The sequence below is a fragment of the Euwallacea fornicatus genome, chromosome 12 (assembly GCF_040115645.1).
Source record: "Euwallacea fornicatus isolate EFF26 chromosome 12, ASM4011564v1, whole genome shotgun sequence".
NCBI lineage: Eukaryota > Metazoa > Arthropoda > Insecta > Coleoptera > Curculionidae > Euwallacea > Euwallacea fornicatus.
In genome coordinates this window covers 955,574-973,377 of record NC_089552.1, presented here as the reverse complement: position 1 = coordinate 973,377, position 17,804 = coordinate 955,574, and the positions used below count along the sequence as shown (strand labels likewise).

General features: G+C 40.6%; 1 protein-coding gene across 6 annotated transcripts; it reads left to right on the top strand.

Annotated features, from left to right (window-relative positions):
• The first annotated feature begins 1,451 nt into the window (after positions 1-1,451).
• LOC136342693 (putative fatty acyl-CoA reductase CG5065) lies at positions 1,452-17,764 on the top strand. Of its 6 annotated transcripts, none has more exons than XM_066288769.1 (10): positions 1,452-1,474; positions 7,664-7,894; positions 8,300-8,481; positions 9,755-9,871; positions 12,972-13,226; positions 13,283-13,592; positions 13,652-13,819; positions 13,939-14,143; positions 15,249-15,449; positions 15,506-17,764. In XM_066288769.1, the coding sequence occupies exons 3-10, from the start codon at positions 8,317-8,319 to the stop codon at positions 15,708-15,710; spliced, it is 1,626 nt and encodes a 541-aa protein (XP_066144866.1). In that variant the 5' UTR covers positions 1,452-1,474; positions 7,664-7,894; positions 8,300-8,316; the 3' UTR covers positions 15,711-17,764. The 6 variants fall into 6 exon arrangements, with proteins under 6 accessions (XP_066144866.1, XP_066144863.1, XP_066144864.1 ...); XM_066288766.1 differs by lacking the exon at positions 1,452-1,474 and adding an exon at positions 1,481-1,662; XM_066288767.1 differs by lacking the exon at positions 1,452-1,474 and adding an exon at positions 3,184-3,827.
• Positions 17,765-17,804: the final 40 nt, after the last annotated feature.

Genomic DNA, 17,804 nt, shown 5'->3' with positions numbered 1-17,804 from the left:
TTTTTCAAAATATACATTTTTTCCTTCACGAGATATTCAAAAACTTTTTAAAATCTGTTTTGTCGTTGTCTTTACATGCATTCATCATAGGTCTAGAAAAAGACATTATCCTCGTATGTATTTAAGTCTCAGACAGGATGAGAACGACAGCATGTATTTGTATAATATAGTATTATAGATAGTTATTGGTATGCTCATCCCTTTGTTTCCCCATGCAGGGCAAAAACTCGAGGCTTTGCAAACGGAGAGACACGTTTAGTTTAAATATTAAACGTGACAAAGTGGTAAGCCGTGAGTGTTAATTTGGTTCGGAGATTCCCTCAAACTCATATTTTCTTCAAAGCCTCATTTTCGAGCCAATATATGTAGGTGTTCAATATGCAGACTTATACAGAGTGATCGCCAGCAATCGTTTTAAACTCGGACAAATTTCATGCAACATACGTCTTCTTCTTGCAAGATTTCACAAGGCGAAAAAGTGGCCAATTTGCTACCACAGTGATCTTTCTATGCTACAGCGACATTCATATATCAGAGCTAATCTGCGACCGGACTCTAGAGGAAGATAAGGCAGTGAAATTGCTGCTTCCCCAACAAGCAGGACTCTACACGAACTACGTGCGATCACATCGCGACTTCCCGAAACTTCGTCGATGCCCCATAGCGGCAAATTTCTATTTTGTGGCGGCGTGCACGCCGGGTATAAGCTCTCGGCCTATACACGGTCAGTGGATGGATGCTCGCTTCTTGGGATCGTACGCCGAAAGATAACCACCAGGCTGAAAGCCGATAAATTAAATTTAACCCATTCTGTGAGGTGGGCGCCTCTCATCGTCTCTTAGATCCCAACGTCCACCTGGAAGTTTCGTACGCGCTGGACAGCAGGTGTAAAATTTTTAATTTCCCCTTCTATTCAGCGGAGTAATTTACTACAATTGCGCAAATAGGTCACCCTATATGTCGTTGTGGAAATGAAAAGATTTTCCTTCCTCGACTGGAAAAACGTAAATATTTGCAGCTACAGGGTAGTTCATTAACAAAGAGAAATGCTAAACCTTGCTTTTTTTTAATTGGAATTTCACAGCCTTTTGTGTTTTTGAGATATTTATTTGAAAAGTTGTACGTACGTAATTCTTTAGAATCTCCACCATTAGATCTCAAACATTTTTGCCAAAATCCATTTTAAACTTTTATTAAAAAATCTTATTGAAAAATGCAGTTGAATTGCAATTTTTAACCGACAAAAATCCCCATAGATGGTAATTATTTCTTTGGGGATCCACCTAATGAAGGTTTCTACGATTGCGTAATTCGTGATGCGAGCCATTGTCTCCTAGATGGCGCGACTCGTTTTGAAATTTCCACTTACCGCAGCAGTAGCAGTCAGCCGGCCAATCGCCGACCCTGGGAAACAGTGAAAACTCGCCCAAATTTCTAAAGCCTTCGGTATTATTATATTGATTTTTTCAGGAAAGTAAGTAATTTCCTAACCCGTTTTCCAGTCCTCCGTTCGGCGTTAAAAAATTCAAAACGGAATCGGGTGGTGCGTGCGCGAGCCCCGATTCACAGATAAAATCGGGTTTGTGTTAATTTTCGGTCTGCAAATTAATTTTGGCGGTCTGGAAACTGAAAACCATCAACCGGTCCATACTGACGAGGAAGGTGAGCTCCAAATGCGTTATGAATGGCTTTCGAACGGTTTGGTGGGGATTTTTCTGCATAGAATCGCGAGGTATCGCTTAATCCTGCATTCTTGCATCGGCACGAGATGTTCTAAGGTTTATTATTAAGAAAATTCGTTCGGCACGTTTCTGAAAGGGGTCTGGAGAATTCTAACCTGAAAACTGGAACGGGGTTAGGGCCTGTCAGGTCAGGCCCAGCCTGGATAGCCGACAGCAGCTGTTTCGCGGAATTTTCATTTCATAGTAAGCCTCCAGGAATAACCAGATTAAATAAAAATAAACGATACGGCATAATACGTGGACTTATTGGCTCTATGTCCAGTTATTTGCAACCTTATCCGGACGAGTATAAGGGCTTTCCGGTGCATTTTTTTTTTTCAAGTATCAAATCACCCGCATTGCCAACGTGCATTTCTCTATTACTGGTTTGGTTACGTCGTTTACGATTTTATAACTTTGATTCCGAATACAGGCCAAGATCCAGGCTCGTACACCTTTCACGCAACATGAATGGGATGATCATGTTGCCGTATGGCAATCCGGCATCGATCAAAGTTAATTGCATGAAGTAGGTACGTACTTTCTTGCCTCATTATTCCGCCCGCAGTACCTGCCCAATACAACCTTAATACGTAATACGTGTTTCCTTGATGTATGCGACACACGTTTTTTTCCGCGTATGATAACGTCATCCCGTGATTAAAATCACTATCATCATCGTCATTCGTTCACAGATAAAATATATTATGCAGTCGCCTATACGTTGTATATCTCCATAATGCCTGATGCTGAACAATTTGCATTTTTTTTCAAATGAATCTCGGCAATTATTGAGACATTGAAACGACCTATGATCACCTTTTTACCCACCAGATCAACGCTTTGAAGCAAATCAATAGCGCTAGCCTTGTCCAAGCTCAGTTTTGACAGATCAATCCAATGACGTCAGTTTTCGAAGGTGGTTTTCAAAATTTTGAAAATTTTTGAAAATTATATACAAAATTTGGCAAAAAAAGTATGATGCGTGTTTGTTTCAATTGTTTCGCAAGCAAGTTAAAGTGGTATATGTCAATGTCAAATCTTTTTATGGGTTTTGACGTTGACATATGCCTGCAATAAAACTTTAATGCGAAAAGCTCAGTTATCAGTGGCTGTTATCTCTTTCGTTAAATAATCCCCTATACTTCCCATCAAGTTTTTATTTAATCCTTTCGACCCAAATCTTCGACATTCTCTGTATACAAAAACGCGGTATACGGCATTACCGAGTGCAAGGAGAGATTGCAGTAGGCGATTTTTGGCATTATTCGAACAGAAAAAGTTCTCTTGGTGGCACCCTCCCCGAGGTGCCTGTCCACCTACAGGGTGGCGAAGTTTGGACGGACTAAAAATAACAAATTAATTTTTTTCCGCGAGACCAGTCGAGATGTTTTACTGGATTTTTCTACACATCATAGCCATGGAAGGCGTGTTTTTGTCCTAAAAACAAATCCTTAATTCCATGAGTGGCGTCGTGGATTCGAACGTGTTGCATATCTCTGGAGAAAAACGTCACCAACTCTTGCCGGTTAAAAAGAGAAATTGATCTACGGTATACCATAGCTGCTACCGTTTCCAGATGATATTAAATCATCCTCCCGCTTGTCATGTTTCTCGGGCCTGCCTAGCCACACCTGATAGAATTTACTCATGCTCCCAGTAGCAATAAACAATATTTCTTTGGCAAGAACTTAAAAGTGGATTATTCCCCGGCTATGCGGAACCTCCTCTTTCGTGTTCATTTAACCTATTTTCTTAGTTTGCTGCTAGTCGCCCTCCCGGCACGCCTCTGTTTTTAACTAAACTTCGAACGAAATGTAATAAATAAAGGGGTTTAAGGTACCAGTATCGTAAACTATAGATAAGATAAATAATTCAGAAAAAGACAAGCGCTAAAACGAACGTATAACTTATGAGACTTCATTAGTGTAGCCCCACGCCTCACTATTGCATGATGTAAGTAACGCATGAGTCGATTTTTAAATCGCAACGTGAGTCAGTATTTACTCAGATTGGTGGATTAATAACATTGTTGGTTGTTAATTGCTTCGTTGCAGAGTTTGCCGTACCTTTCCTCACCAATCGTAAAAACTCTTAACAATTCAGGTTAGTATCTACACATATCGATAGGACTCAGTTTCCCATACGCTTCGTTAGTACTTAGCGTTAGCATTAACCGCCCCGGGCCTGTTTAACGAACTGCTGAAAACTGGATCTCATTTTCATTTATTTGGTAATTTTGTAAATGAATAACTCAACATCCTGTTGGAATCATGGTCTGGAGATTAATAGGGTTAATTTAGGAGGATAATTTTAGAGTTGTAGGTATGCTTTCGTTAAGCGCATATGGTTGTGTTGTCCCAGGTCTGCGGTATGGCGGCTTCGGACAGAGTGGTTCGTTGGCGGCTACAAGATGTGGTTTCTATTGAGCACATGTAATATATTAAATGCGTTCGTTTAGTGTTCGTTTAGGGAAAAATGAGATGCTCGAACGAGCGTAATAAATAAAAATTTCAACTTCGTTTACTTTTTTTAATTTTCCCCGTATAATTTAAGAACCCATTAAATTGCCGCAATAACCACTTCCAGTGGGTTAATTAGCGGCTAAAAACCACAAACACTCCTAAAAGATCATATTTTTTCATTTTCATAGCGCTCGCGTCCCATCGTCTATTTACAAAGGAATAGCGCAAGTAAAAAATGGCTCCGGAGTAAAAGTTTACTAGCGGTGGTTTATTATTATTATTATTATTATTATTATTATTATTATTATTATTATTAATATTTTATTATTTATTTATGTTTTTTTTAAATATTTTTTTGTGTCGTTGAACATGCTCAAATTCGTATCTCCGCAAGTTGATGCATGTTCTCGGGTTGGGAGTTTCATGAATTCTTATGTTTCATTGGAATACTGAAAATAATTAGACGATGCGTGGACTAATTTAAACGAACTATTTCCTTTGCCTTGTGGTATCTTCCTAATTAAAATGCATTTGCTCAATGTCAATTCGAAAATCATTCATACTATGTATTATGGAGTTGTCCAAATCTGCAATAATTTTTTTTATATTAATAATTATACATTAATATTTTTATTTTCGTCTTTAATATTAAACAATGATAATTAAAGCGAAATATTACACAGTGAATCTACGTTAGATGTTACACGATCGTGCCTTGACTGGCCGCTAATGCCAAATTGATAGTCGTCCAAAGGTATTAAAATTCTGCGCCTAGAACACCTTGTACAAACATAGATCATCTGAACAAGCAATCATTTAAACGGAAAATTTACGCTTTGTCAACTGCATTCAATAAATAGAGAAAGCAGCATTTGAATCCTTTAGTTTTCCCCGAGACTGGTTCCAGCGTTAAATAGCAAAAAACAAAATAGTGAAGAGTACGACAAAGAAGAATTTAAGAGAGGTATGTAGTACCGATATCAATTGTTCCTTTCGGATCCCGGCATCAATCACCAGCGGAGCTTCACAAAAGCTGCCCAAGACATTGACCCCCCCGTTTACACGTCGCGGTACTGATTCACGAGACCGCTATATTAACCTACTTCCGCCTCTCCTCGTCTTCTTCGCTTACCCCACTGACCCAAGAAAACAACAACTGAAGAATTTCGAAGAACGTCCTCGAATATACCGGGTGATCGGCGTGCCGGGTGCGCCACCAGTAGTCCACGTTCTTGCTTGTGTTCATCGCGTAGAGCTTTCTTGTGATTTGAAATCCGTTAGTGGTGAGAAAGTGCTAGGAGCGGAGCTGCCTGGACGTTTGGATTTGTTTTGGAGGTTTGCCTCGATTGTTTTAGAGGAAAATTGATGAATAACTGAACTTTCTTAGAAACTTTACCAGCTTTGCCCTCCCATCGCTAGTTTTAAGGCGCACGAATTGGTAATTAATTCAATACCTTGTTGGTTCCGCTACAAGCTAATTCGACACGGTTGTCCTCCGGTATGTCCCTCGATCGAATGCGATAGAGCGATAATTTAGAAAAATCTGAAAACCGGGGGATGTACCTAAGTCGTTGGGTGGACACGCGGAAAAAATATTTTCAAGATGGCGACACTTGCGACCATACTGGAGGTCGACTCGCTTACTTTAAACGGGATTCCCCAGGTTTCATTGCATTTTTAGACTCTGCGATGAATTCTGAACACTCTTTACGAGAAATGTTTTGCACTTATCTTTAACCGTTCGGGAGATATTTACGCTCAAAGATGAAATTTGACAGTTGCAGTCAATCATTTGGTGGTATTGTGAAAAGGGAGAGTTGTCTCGGCGGAATTTTTTGGGGTGTTGCTAGCAAAGCGCTACATTAGCCGCGTATGCAGGAGAACTTGCGAAATAACATACGGGCTGTTCATAAATAATTCTTAAAGGTGGCAATCACAAATCATTAAGACCTCGTAGTTTTCAAATAGGAACGCCCGTTTTTGTTAACGCCCTCGTGTTAACGTAAGCATAATTAATGTTAATGTATATTCATATCCTCTCTTTGCTTACTGGGCCATAGTCCGCCAGCTAACTGGCCAATATTATTAATACGGCAATCGGTACGCATTGATCAGGTAATAGCATTACACAGGGTGTTCTGCGGCGAGAAGGACGTACTTTAGGAGATGTTTCTATAGCTCCATTCCAACAAAGTCATCGAAGGCACATAAATAAAGGGCCGATTTTCAATGGTTTAAGAAATATTTAATCAAAATTTTTCCGAACACTGTAAGGAACCCCGGCCGTCTAGGTCCGACCGACGACACTGGGACATCTGAGGGTTCAGGCCTCAACCGAAGTAGTCAGGATCAATATAGGATCCACATTACTCCATTATATCGAGCACCTCATAAAGTGCCAAATTTACCTGAAAATCGCCAAAAAAAAAAAAGGAACATTTGGAACCGCGGTGTAACGAAAACTGTCAAAAGTGACGGGACTTTGACCTATTGCGTCATCCTGTGTAGCTAGATTGTAACGCCTAGTGAGGAAATATTACGTCACATACTTAAGCTAAGTCAAACACGTAGGTGAATTTAATGTGCCGCACCTAAGTCTAAGCATGCGTTAGCTTGATGGTGCGGCATGCAGAAGCGTCAATTTAAGCCACATTTAAACTTGAGCTCGCTTTGGCACTCATGGCGAATGCGAAGGCAAATCGCCGGCGCGTGATAAGCGGAGATAAGTATGATAGACGTAAAATAGCACCTGATAATGTTTAATCAATGCTGCATCCAGGGGCTTCAAAGATAATGAAGTTGGGCATCTCACTGTAAAGAAATAGAATATAGAATCATTAGTACTAGGCGACGGCATTAGTATGCGAGGCGCTACAAAATTAAACCGGAACTAAACCCACGCTATCAAGAATAAATTAACCGGTAGGTACAGATACCTATTAGCCCATAAAACGACCGTCGAAGAATTTCTACCGTGTGATCAAAGGTCGATTCCACTTGAAGAGACCTTCAAGTTCAAGGTAAACGTAACGGTAATCAACTTTCCTTTCGTTGTCGATTATTCGTCGAGTTCTCGCTCATTCTTTAGGTTTAGACGACGACAGCACGCAGTACTGCTTGGTACCTACTTTTAGTGCAAATTTGGTGCACATTAGAAAGTGTGAAAAATAACGGACTTGCTGTACTTGCGCTCTTGAGCTTAATTGGTTTTGGGAAAAATCGATGATTAACTTCGAGTGGGGGACGTTCCATTTCTATCATGCATTGCGATGAAAATTTGTCCCAAAAGCGCCTTTTTAGGACTTCATAATATCGTTTCGGTGCGTCCTCAGATTCGACAAAAATATTTATTCCGACCCTTTACGTAATGACCAAAAAAGGGGCGCGTCCTGTCCAGTACCCAAACCTGTCATCACAATGACGTCTGTCAAACGCACCTGCCGCCATGACATGACACCTACATTTAACGCATTTCAGGCGAGCGCACCACCGACCCGTAGTGACATGAAAACGGCCCGTTTCCGCATCTCTGGGAAGTAGCACTGTTCCGTTTCTTCCAAGGCTCGAAGCCGAAACTTGAGGAGGGCGTAAAATTCAGTTTTCCAGTTTACAACCGGCGCTTGCCTGTCTTTTGATCCGAAGCTTCGACACGGGAGGAAATTTGCACGATGGTCGTCGGCGGGCGAAGGAAGTGCTGACCACGTAAAGGTAAGCGATGACGTGTATTGGAGATAACGTGAGTATCATCACATTTTAAGGTGCCCCCCGGGTAATTTCACTGTCGGACAGTGCGGAAAACGAGCACTTACCTGAATTTTTTTTTCCAGTGAAAATATCTAACTAAATAATGCACAAACAGATTATTTTTAGTCCATTAACACCACCTTAACATGCGGCCTACGCGTTTCGTTATTTATTTACGTCCGTACGAAAACCCGAGCCCTTTCCCTTGGTTTTAACCCTCAGTGCCCGTTATAACATTTTAGAGTAGAACATATCTTCAAATCGAAAGTGATAAAAATAGAAAGTATTTAGGTGTTTTTATTGTGTAACCGATTGCTTTAGTTTAGCTCTGCGAATGCCTGTTCGATAATGGGGAAACGTTTATTGTAGATCCGGAGGGTTTCTCTATGGTGATCCAAGAGTTTTCTACGACCAACAGCAGCGCATCGAAAATCCTTCCAATGGCTGCCATCAGCGCGACCGGGCCAGTGGCGGCTATCCAGGGGTCAGTCGCTGATTTTTACAGCGGAAAGACCGTGTTCATCACCGGAGGCACCGGTTTCATGGGCAAGGTACACGTATTTTTGGTGTTATCGGTGAAACGTTACGTGTCCTGGATAATTGTTTGGCGATTCATACGCGCAGGGTGTCCCAAATACGGAGAGTTTAACGGGCTCACGGAATCGGCACAAAAGGCGACGCGACTTAAATTCGAAAATAGTGCGCGTTTTCGCCCAGGGTTTAGGGGCACACGAGCAAGTCATGTTTCCCAGGCTTTTTAGCTGCGATCCTCAGAGTTTTCCGGACGCGTTGGATTTCCAACATCTGTCACTCGTGAAACTCACTTTACTTGAGACACCCTGTATGGGAATTCTGGTGACTGCAAGGAGAAATTTTAAGCCATCGCGAAACTGCCGCTATTCGATGGGTCGATTCACTTCAGGCTTTCGAGAAATTTTATCATACATATGTCCAATTGGATTTTTTTCCTATTGAAATATACAGGAGGTTTTCCTCGAAACTTGGCCGTTGCCAATGCCCCTAAATACGTGATCTGCTTTGGCTGCGCGCTACATTGTCCAGATACTCCGAAGCTTCTAATGGGCTACTTACCGCGAGCCACCCTGTATACGCTTCTTCGGGATGCCGCTACGCTGTGTCCAAATATAGCGAAGAATCAATTTTCTGCTGCGGACACTGGCGGAGCAATAAGCGCCTAACCGGAACTAACCCAAGATTCGAAGCGACATAATAAGCGTATTACAGGCATATCGATAATCAATTAGATAACAGATAGTTATTACGACTCGAATCCCAATTGAAAGAAAATAATAGAGGTTCACTCCATTAGTCCGGTTACGCCCTCCTTTTCAGTAACGAGTATTTAGTTGGGGAAGTTGGTTACTATTAAGAGTAATGAAAATCCGATTGAATCTCTGGACACTTTTCCCCGGTGTTTTTGGAAAGCTTAATGATCCGTTCTCATGCATTCTGCATCCGGCGGTAAAATGATACTGCCAGTAATCCGATTCGGGTAACTTCGTTAAATTCGGGTCATTGTGTCATCCTAAGGCGAATGCTTGAAAAGGCTCATTTACATGCTTTGGAAGCCTCGATCATTTTCAATCTATGCTATTACAGCATTATATATTAAGTAGCTGTTGCTGTGTGAACCGGTAAGCGACACACACACACACACACATATATATATATATATATATATATATATATATATATATATCGGAAGACGGACGAACGAGCATCCGTCATCCGACGACACCGATGACGGATGCATATGTTAGAAACTTTACAAAAACGCACTTTAACGCTGATTTCTTTTTCTAGGTTCTATTAGAGAAGTTGCTGAGGAGCTGTCCGGGAGTCTTAAACATATATCTTTTAATTAGACCGAAAAGAGGCCAAAATGCACAAGAACGCCTTCAGGAACTTTTGTGTTCACCGGTAAGTGAGCTGCGCTTAAACCCTACCGACATAATGCGACTCAAATTTGTAAATTATACAGAGTGCACTAACCTCATTAGCACATTCGGTGGATATTCGTTCAAAGGAAAATCTAGCGGTTTTGCGTCCCGCAGGTGACTAAAACGGGGGAGACTTGCCCTCTCTATGAGGGCCCATTGTTTAAATAACCACATTACAAATCATCGCATAATTAAACGCTTCAAAGCGAGTCCAGTTATTGCTAATTTCGCTAATAGTAGCCGCTAAAAGGCCCTGTGTACGTTGCTTGTGTAGCAATGCGTGCTTTTTCCATCCAATTTTCGTCGCAAGTGACGTAATCAACTGGCAACAAGTTGTGACACTTTAAAGCAATTTTTTTGTTGAAAATGTCAGTTTCCAAACGCCGGCATTAAATTTAGGGCTCCGGGCGGCCCAAAGGCGTCACAAAGGGCGGCTAAAATGCTACGTTAACTAGCTGACCGTTATGCGTATTTACCGCGTCTCGGAATCACTACAGAGCCGCTGGTGCGACACCGCGATTTCTCCCCCCGGTACCCCGGGGGGCGGCAGAAGGTTATTTCTAGCTTTAGCAGATAAAAACCGACGAAATCAAAACTTTCCAAAAATCAAAAAGCTGATTATCGAGGTAATAAGGCAACATTTATTTCGTTTCCTCGCAATAATCGCGAATTCTCGATGCAAATTCCCAAGGCCTTTTCAGCTCGGCACGCCATTCATGCCATAATTAATTCGTATAGCGGAACGAGATATGAATCATTTAACTGAATCCTTTATAAATAAATAAAAAGAAAGTTGTTTTTGCTTCGGTTGAATTCGTTTCGGGCGACCCGTCGACAAAACCGATTTGGTACTCGCAGATGGCTCCTAATGCAGGACGATCATCTGCTAACGCGTGTCCTTCCGAAACTGCTTTTTATGGATTTTCACGGGACAGTACGGACGGGAGAGAAAAATAAAATAAAAGTGAAGAAAGTTGCGCAGGTAAAGAACGTCCGTTTGTCGTTGACCAGGATGTGTGTACCGGGAGAAAGCTCACCGAGAGGTACATATTTGCCAGTGAAAATGAAAAAATTTATTTTGCAATAATAGAATTTATTACACACTTGCCGTGGTCCGTCGGTTAATAATAGATCGACGACCTTTATACCGCACGCATTACCGCACTTATCGGAACACGGGAGTCTGACGGGCAATAAAGTTGTCAGGTGCGTGTCCTGGAATTACATCACCGGCAGACCTTAACGTAAAATTTTAGTATTAATAATTGCTGTCTATCACGTTATAATTATGAAGTTAAACGGGGATGAAATTCGCCTTAGCTGAAGGGTGATTAACATATCAGCAATTTGTGCAAAAATTGTCCCGCTGGTGCCGTCCCGTTGCGGCGTACTTTAACTTTAACCATATCAAAGTCACGTTAATGCTATTTTCGGCAATTAACCCGTTATTCACACCCGGATAAAGATAAAACACAATCGTTATCGCAGTTATTTTTTCGTCTCAACCGTGTAATTGGACGGTGAAGTATCGGGGGAAAAAAGTGGACGAAAATCAGAGAAAACGCTATGGTGTCCGTAAGAAAATCTGGTCTTCAGGTGCTAAACGAGCACTGAATTGGACTTCTTTGACTTAACTTGAGCGGCTACATGGCTCTAGTACAAAAAACGTATTACCTGGTACCATAAGGCGGCCTTCGGCAGTGTTCGGTACAAGGCCCGTCTAAAATTCCTTTAAAACTTCATGTTTTTCAGGAAAAAGGAGTGCGAACATGTCAAAATATGTACAAATTGAAAAATGCACAGGGTGTTTAAAAAAGACACGGCGATATTTAAAGTGGTGATTTCTCAGAACATTTTATGAAGAAAAGTTGCTATAACCATAAGTTCGGAAACGTGTCGTTTCCAAGATACCGGGTGTTATTTTTTTAAATAACGGTTTTTGAAAAATAATTCAAATATCTTTTGACGATTTTTTTTTTATTTGGTTACGTTGCTTGTAGTAATAGGGGCTAATTTGGCCCTAACTAAGTCCAGTTGCACCAGAAAGGGCCACCTTAATCACATTTATTGACAAAAGGACGAACACCACTGACTAATTAAATTTCGATATTTTTTGAGACGAAGCAACTAAAAACGCAACTTTTTTCTCTTGCACTTACGTCGTATCTGGCTTCGTTTCCAAGATAAAAAGTAGAAATTATCTCCCCTGACGCCACGGGACTTAATGATTTTAATCTGGTTAGGGCCCAATCAGACCCTTATTGCCACAAACAACTCTGCCAAATAAAATTTTTAAAAATCGGTCAAAAGATATTTTAATGATTTTTCAAAAACCGTAAGTAAACAAATAACACCCGGTATCTTGGAACCAATACATTTCCCGGGCCTACAATGTCGGACGAAATTAAATTAATTTTAATAATTGTTTACTAGAGGTGAGAGGTCAATTAAAAATTCAAAAATTTATATACCGGGTGATTCAAGGAGATGGCTCGCCTTTATAACTTTTTTGTTTTTAAACTTAGAAAATTGAAATTTGGAGGGGAGCTATATCAGAATAGAGCTGACTGATTGATTGACTTCAATAGCTTTTATCTAGTACTTCCGGTTTAACCGGAACTGAGGTCAAGTTTCGATTTTTAAATGTAATGCCCTATTGATTTTTCATTTTTATGGAATCTACACGGCATTTTTAGCCTAAAAATATGTCATTAATTTTTTTTTGTGAAAAAATTGATATGCTTTTAGTATTTGGAGAACGTCGTCATCGGCTTTCCGATGCTGCAATGCTTTACGAGAAAAAGTTTCCATGTAAAAAGCATCCATTAGTTAAATATGATCATTATTAGCTTTTTTCATAACAAAATGTTTACCTATTTAAATAAAATTATTATTTTTAATATCTTTATTATTAACAAAGAAATATTAACATTTGCTGATAGTCAATTCAATTTTGTCCGATACTGTATGACTACACAAAGTTTTTTTCATAAAGTGACCTGAGAAATCGCCCCCTTAAATATTGCCGTTTTTTTTTTTAAACACCCCGTACAACATGTCGCGACAATCATCTCCTTCAGTTATTCGACCCTCTTCGCAAAGAACGACCAAACGACCTCTCCAAAGTGCTGCCGATCGAGGGCGATATAACGCAACCTGAGCTAGCCATCAGTCCGACCGACCGATTATTGCTATCTAGGACCGTAAACGTAGTATTTCATAGCGCTGCCACAGTAAAATTTGATGAAAAACTGAAGCTGTCGGTGACGATAAACATGCTCGGCACTCAGCGATTGGTCGAGCTCTGCAAAAGAATGTCGAACCTCGAGGCTTTGGTGAGTTACCTCTCTCTAATCACTCGGAATCTGGTCTTCAAACTGACCATTCGTAGGTCCATGTTTCGACGGCCTACTGCAACTGCGACCGCATGGAGGTAAAAGAAGTAATTTACCCACCGCCCATAGGGCCGGATCAGGTGGTTTCGGTGGTCGAGGCGCTTGATGAAGATTTGGTGGACTCGCTCACGCCCAAGTTAATAGGCAATCGCCCGAACACATACACCTTCACGAAGGCCCTGGCCGAGTGCTGGTTGAAGGACAATAAGGGCGACTTGCCATTGGTAATCGTGAGACCCAGCATAGTCTTGAGCAGTAAGGATGGGCCTCTGAAAGGTTGGGTCGACAATTGGAACGGGCCCACCGGTTAGCATTTTAATTTTGAAATGTTGAGAAATGATTTTATTGGATTTGGATTCTTTCAGGGATCATCGCAGCCGCCGGAAAAGGCTTTTTCCGAACGATGCTGTGCCAGAAGACCAAGAAGGCCGACCTAGTTCCCGTCGACACCGTCATCAATTTGATGATCGTGTCTGCCTGGAGGATAGCCGGCGCGAAGACGAAGGAGATACCGATTTACAACTGCGTCACAGGTTCTTATGCATTCTGATCAATTCGTGACACATATTCGCTTTCGTTCATAGCACTTTCTCCGCCTCGGAGCGGTCTAGGTGACCTAGAAATTTTTAGAAAATGTCCTCTTGTTTTCTAGGACAAAGGAAACCGATCACGTGGAATGATTTCATCGGGATCTGCTTCAAGTACTTGAGGAGACACCCTCTGAAGGAGATCATGTGGTACCCGGACGGATCGGTGACGGCTTCGAAGGCTGTCAATACAGTGAACAGGTGCTTCCTGCATTGGATACCCGCGTATATTATGGATTCGTTGGTTTGGCTGAGCGGAGGAAAACCCATGTAAGTGGATCCTCTAAGGACTCACGTGAAAATCTAAACGCTACGATCGCATCGCATGATTCGCATCTGTCGCGTTCGGTCGAGCCGTACTGGGTCATCCACGGATAAATCGCATACCAACAAGCCAGGGAGCCTGGCTGGCGCCATTATGATTTTTAAACAACATACGTAAAAGCTTGAAAGTATCACGCGCTGCGGCGCACATGGTGTGAAGATGCAAACGCAATGTGTGCTGCCAGCGATAATCTCACATTCTGTTTAAATTTGTGATGAAACAGCACACTCGATGGGCGCCCATAGCGTGAAGATCCGAACGATATCTACAGGGTATGACTTTAACTCGAGACATAGCAATATCTCGAATAATAAGCACTCTATGAAAGAAATGCCGGTTATGAAAGTTTAAGTATTTTTTATGGCGTATCGGAACGTTCGATGTAATCTGCTTTGAAATCAATGCAAACGAAAACTTTTTGCAGTTAGATTTTAAGGTAAGTGCGCGAAATGATGGTCGTCAACTTTAATGCACCCATTAATCCGCATTTAAAGCGATCGGACGCAACTGGGACCATTCGAATGTAGCATTAATACCAAAATAAATTGAACTGAGTAAAATTAGTTGTTTCTTCAAGTTATTTATTTTTTCATACGTTTGAACCAAAAACGTAAACAAATAAAAATGTGGCGTTTTTATTTATCCCCAACAACACGTGAGAATGAAATTTTTTTAAAGCAGATTTCATCAAACATCTCGATGAGTCACAAGCGAAAGGAAAGTTAACGTTTGTTGATTACAGCGCCATCTATTGTGAATCGAAAAAATGTTCCAGACAAGCTACGTATTAGCAGTAGTTACCCCCATCCCCCTTCCGCGAGAAGGCACACAGAGGCACTAATTTTAGCATCAATGTATTTTCCCCGTGGAATAATTGAACTCTCATAACAGGCATGTTTCTCTTAAAGCGCTCATTATTCCAGATATTGCAATGTCTCAAGTTAAGCGTTACGTCCGGTACATATATTTTTAATTTCATTTCGAACCAGAAGATTTGAAGGTACCTCCTCGACTAGACTGGGGCTAAGCCAAGCATTTGAATTATTTCAGCATGATCAAAGTGCAAAACAAGCTGAGTAAAGCAGCCGACTGCCTGGAGTATTTCACGACGCAACAGTGGGAGTTCGACGATGAAAACGTGAGGGCCCTAAGTCAGACCCTCGGCGAGGCCGACAAGAACGAATTCTGCTTCGACGTGGTCACAATCGACTGGGAGAAATACTTAGAAAACTACATTCTGGGAATTAGACGGTAAGTCAGCAAACCGCCTTCCAGCTTCATAGACATATCGAAGACATATTTCGTAGGTTTATCTTCAAAGAGGACGCATCCTCGATCCCAAAAGCCCGAAAACAAATCTCGAAGCTGTTTATGGTGTATCGGGTGCTGCAAATGGTGGGAGTAATGATCACGTGGCACTTCCTGGCGCTCAGGTACGCCCCCTTGCGGCGGCTGTGGTCGAACGCGCTTCGGCTACTCTTACGTCTGGCTACCATGCTGCCCTTTATGTAAAAACCAAACAAATAGGACGAGCACTTGTGATTTTGTTACATCGCGACGTACAAATAGATGGGTTGAGATGTTTGACGAGTCACGCGCGATGGTCCCATTGGTATAAGACCCCCTCAGGAAATAAAAAGCGCAGTCTGTACTGTAGCGAGACGAGCGGGGATCTACTTTGAGTATAATAATTTTAAAGGTAAGCTGAATCGATATGCCAAACGTTAATTGCTCTTTATTATTGTTATTTAGTTGTAACTTGTGTGTCGATTTAGAATTAAAGGAAATTCCCGTCTTTGGTGTGTGTATTTGCGTCTCGTTTCGTTACGAGGAGGTTCGCGCTGAAGTTGTTTATACAGAGAGCTTGAATCAATGTTCGAATTCGGGTCTAAAATCTGTTTTCCTACGAGGTGATTTTGCGAGAATTAGAAAGTCGCTTAAATCAGTTTGACACCTTCACTGCTAAATGTGAGTTGTGATTTCTATATGACGCGTTGACACTCATCCCTTACAGTTTGAATAACAACCTGTGAATAATGAATACATTTCACGATAACGAACATATTTCCCTGAATATAAAAAATTCAGGTGTTCATATATGTAATTTTGTTTTCTGTCTTTATCTGCCTCGATTGGATATGTTTTTCGGTAAAATCTCCAACTTTTCGCCCCGATGAAGGACATCGATTAAAACCTTGTATAAATACCGCTGTTTTTTTACCAAAAAGAACCCAGATACGTTACTGTAAAGAAAATAATTTAGACAAACTTTTTGCCGGGCTGCCGATGTCAATACACTTACAAGACTATTGCTCAATCACGTATTAGTGCGCGTGTCCTGCTAAATTGCCAAACTGAAGAAACCCGAGATTTAAAATGGCACTTTGGGAAATTTGAAACTTTGGTAAGATGATGTCAGTAGCCCGTTGCAAGAACCGAAACGTCTTCGTTCGTTCTCATAACTATTTTGGTAATTTGTTGACGAAACTAATTAGTGCTTCCATTTGGCTATATGGCTTCCTATGCGAAATTAAACGCACAAAAAGCTATTATAACGCGTAGCCTCTCTATTTAGGTAATATGTAAGCGAAATGCTCAGCTTGAAGGGCGTAATTTTTTTCCCGGTTCAAAAAGTGTGATTCAAGCCCTCCAAAGCACATTCCAGTTTTATATATTACACCCGTTCCCGAAAGAAGAAGCGAAGACGTTTCATGCAATTTACATAATATTTATTAAATAAAAACTATTTATTATTATTGATATTGTTAAATGCATTGGCTACTTTTAGACGTAATGATAATTTATTGGAATTAATATTATTATAAAGTATTGGTTTCTTGTTGATATTTAAGATATGTTTTATAGGTCAATAATAATTTGGGTTCGCTCATTCCATGATGTTATGTTTAGTTCGTTTTTTATTTAATATAACGATTTATTCGGCAACATCCATCCACGTCCATTATAATAGGTATGCTACAGGTTGAGCACTCACGATAGTTATTAATCTTGTTCATCTACACCCGAGGAATTGTTACCGATTGCCTTGTAACGCAACCAAGTGCGGCAAAAAATTAGTTGTGTTGAATCTTCGATAGGGCGTGGCTGTATAAGTTCTCGTATTTCTGATTTTTTCCCTTTCGTCAACGCTCTTCTTAAATTTGCCTATAAGTATTGTAAGAACGCATGCATCATCAGGAAATATGTAAAGTAGAAAAGCTGTAAAAAATGCATTCGTGAAAGTGGACAGATAATTAATGATAAAAATAATAAATCATTGCGGTCAGATTTTTCGATGTTCTGTTTAAACGTACTGTTATTGTATGGCAAATTGTCAGATGCTGTATTAATAAATTTAAATGTATTTTCCGGGGAACGTCGGGGAATAATTGTGATTTCGACGGCCGTTTTGGTGGTCTAGGTGTTTTATGCAAATATTTTAGTCATACGATTTGATTATAATTACTTATTATAATAATTGATGATAATAGCCGGAACGTAAAAATCGGTTTATTTTCTTCGTTTTTTGCAGAATTAGATAACAAATAAAGTTTGAATTAAGAAAGTGTTGTAGTTATGATTTGATACACTTAAAAGTTCTTTACT

Excerpts from the sequence above, each read along its gene's own strand:
- LOC136342693 (XM_066288769.1), top strand. The coding sequence starts at position 8,317 with ATGGTGATCCAAGAGTTTTCTACGACCAACAGCAGCGCATCGAAAATC. Across the intron at positions 13,227-13,282 it reads TGTCGAACCTCGAGGCTTTG|GTCCATGTTTCGACGGCCTA; the intron begins GTGAGTTACCTC and ends GACCATTCGTAG. Across the intron at positions 15,450-15,505 it reads TACATTCTGGGAATTAGACG|GTTTATCTTCAAAGAGGACG; the intron begins GTAAGTCAGCAA and ends CATATTTCGTAG.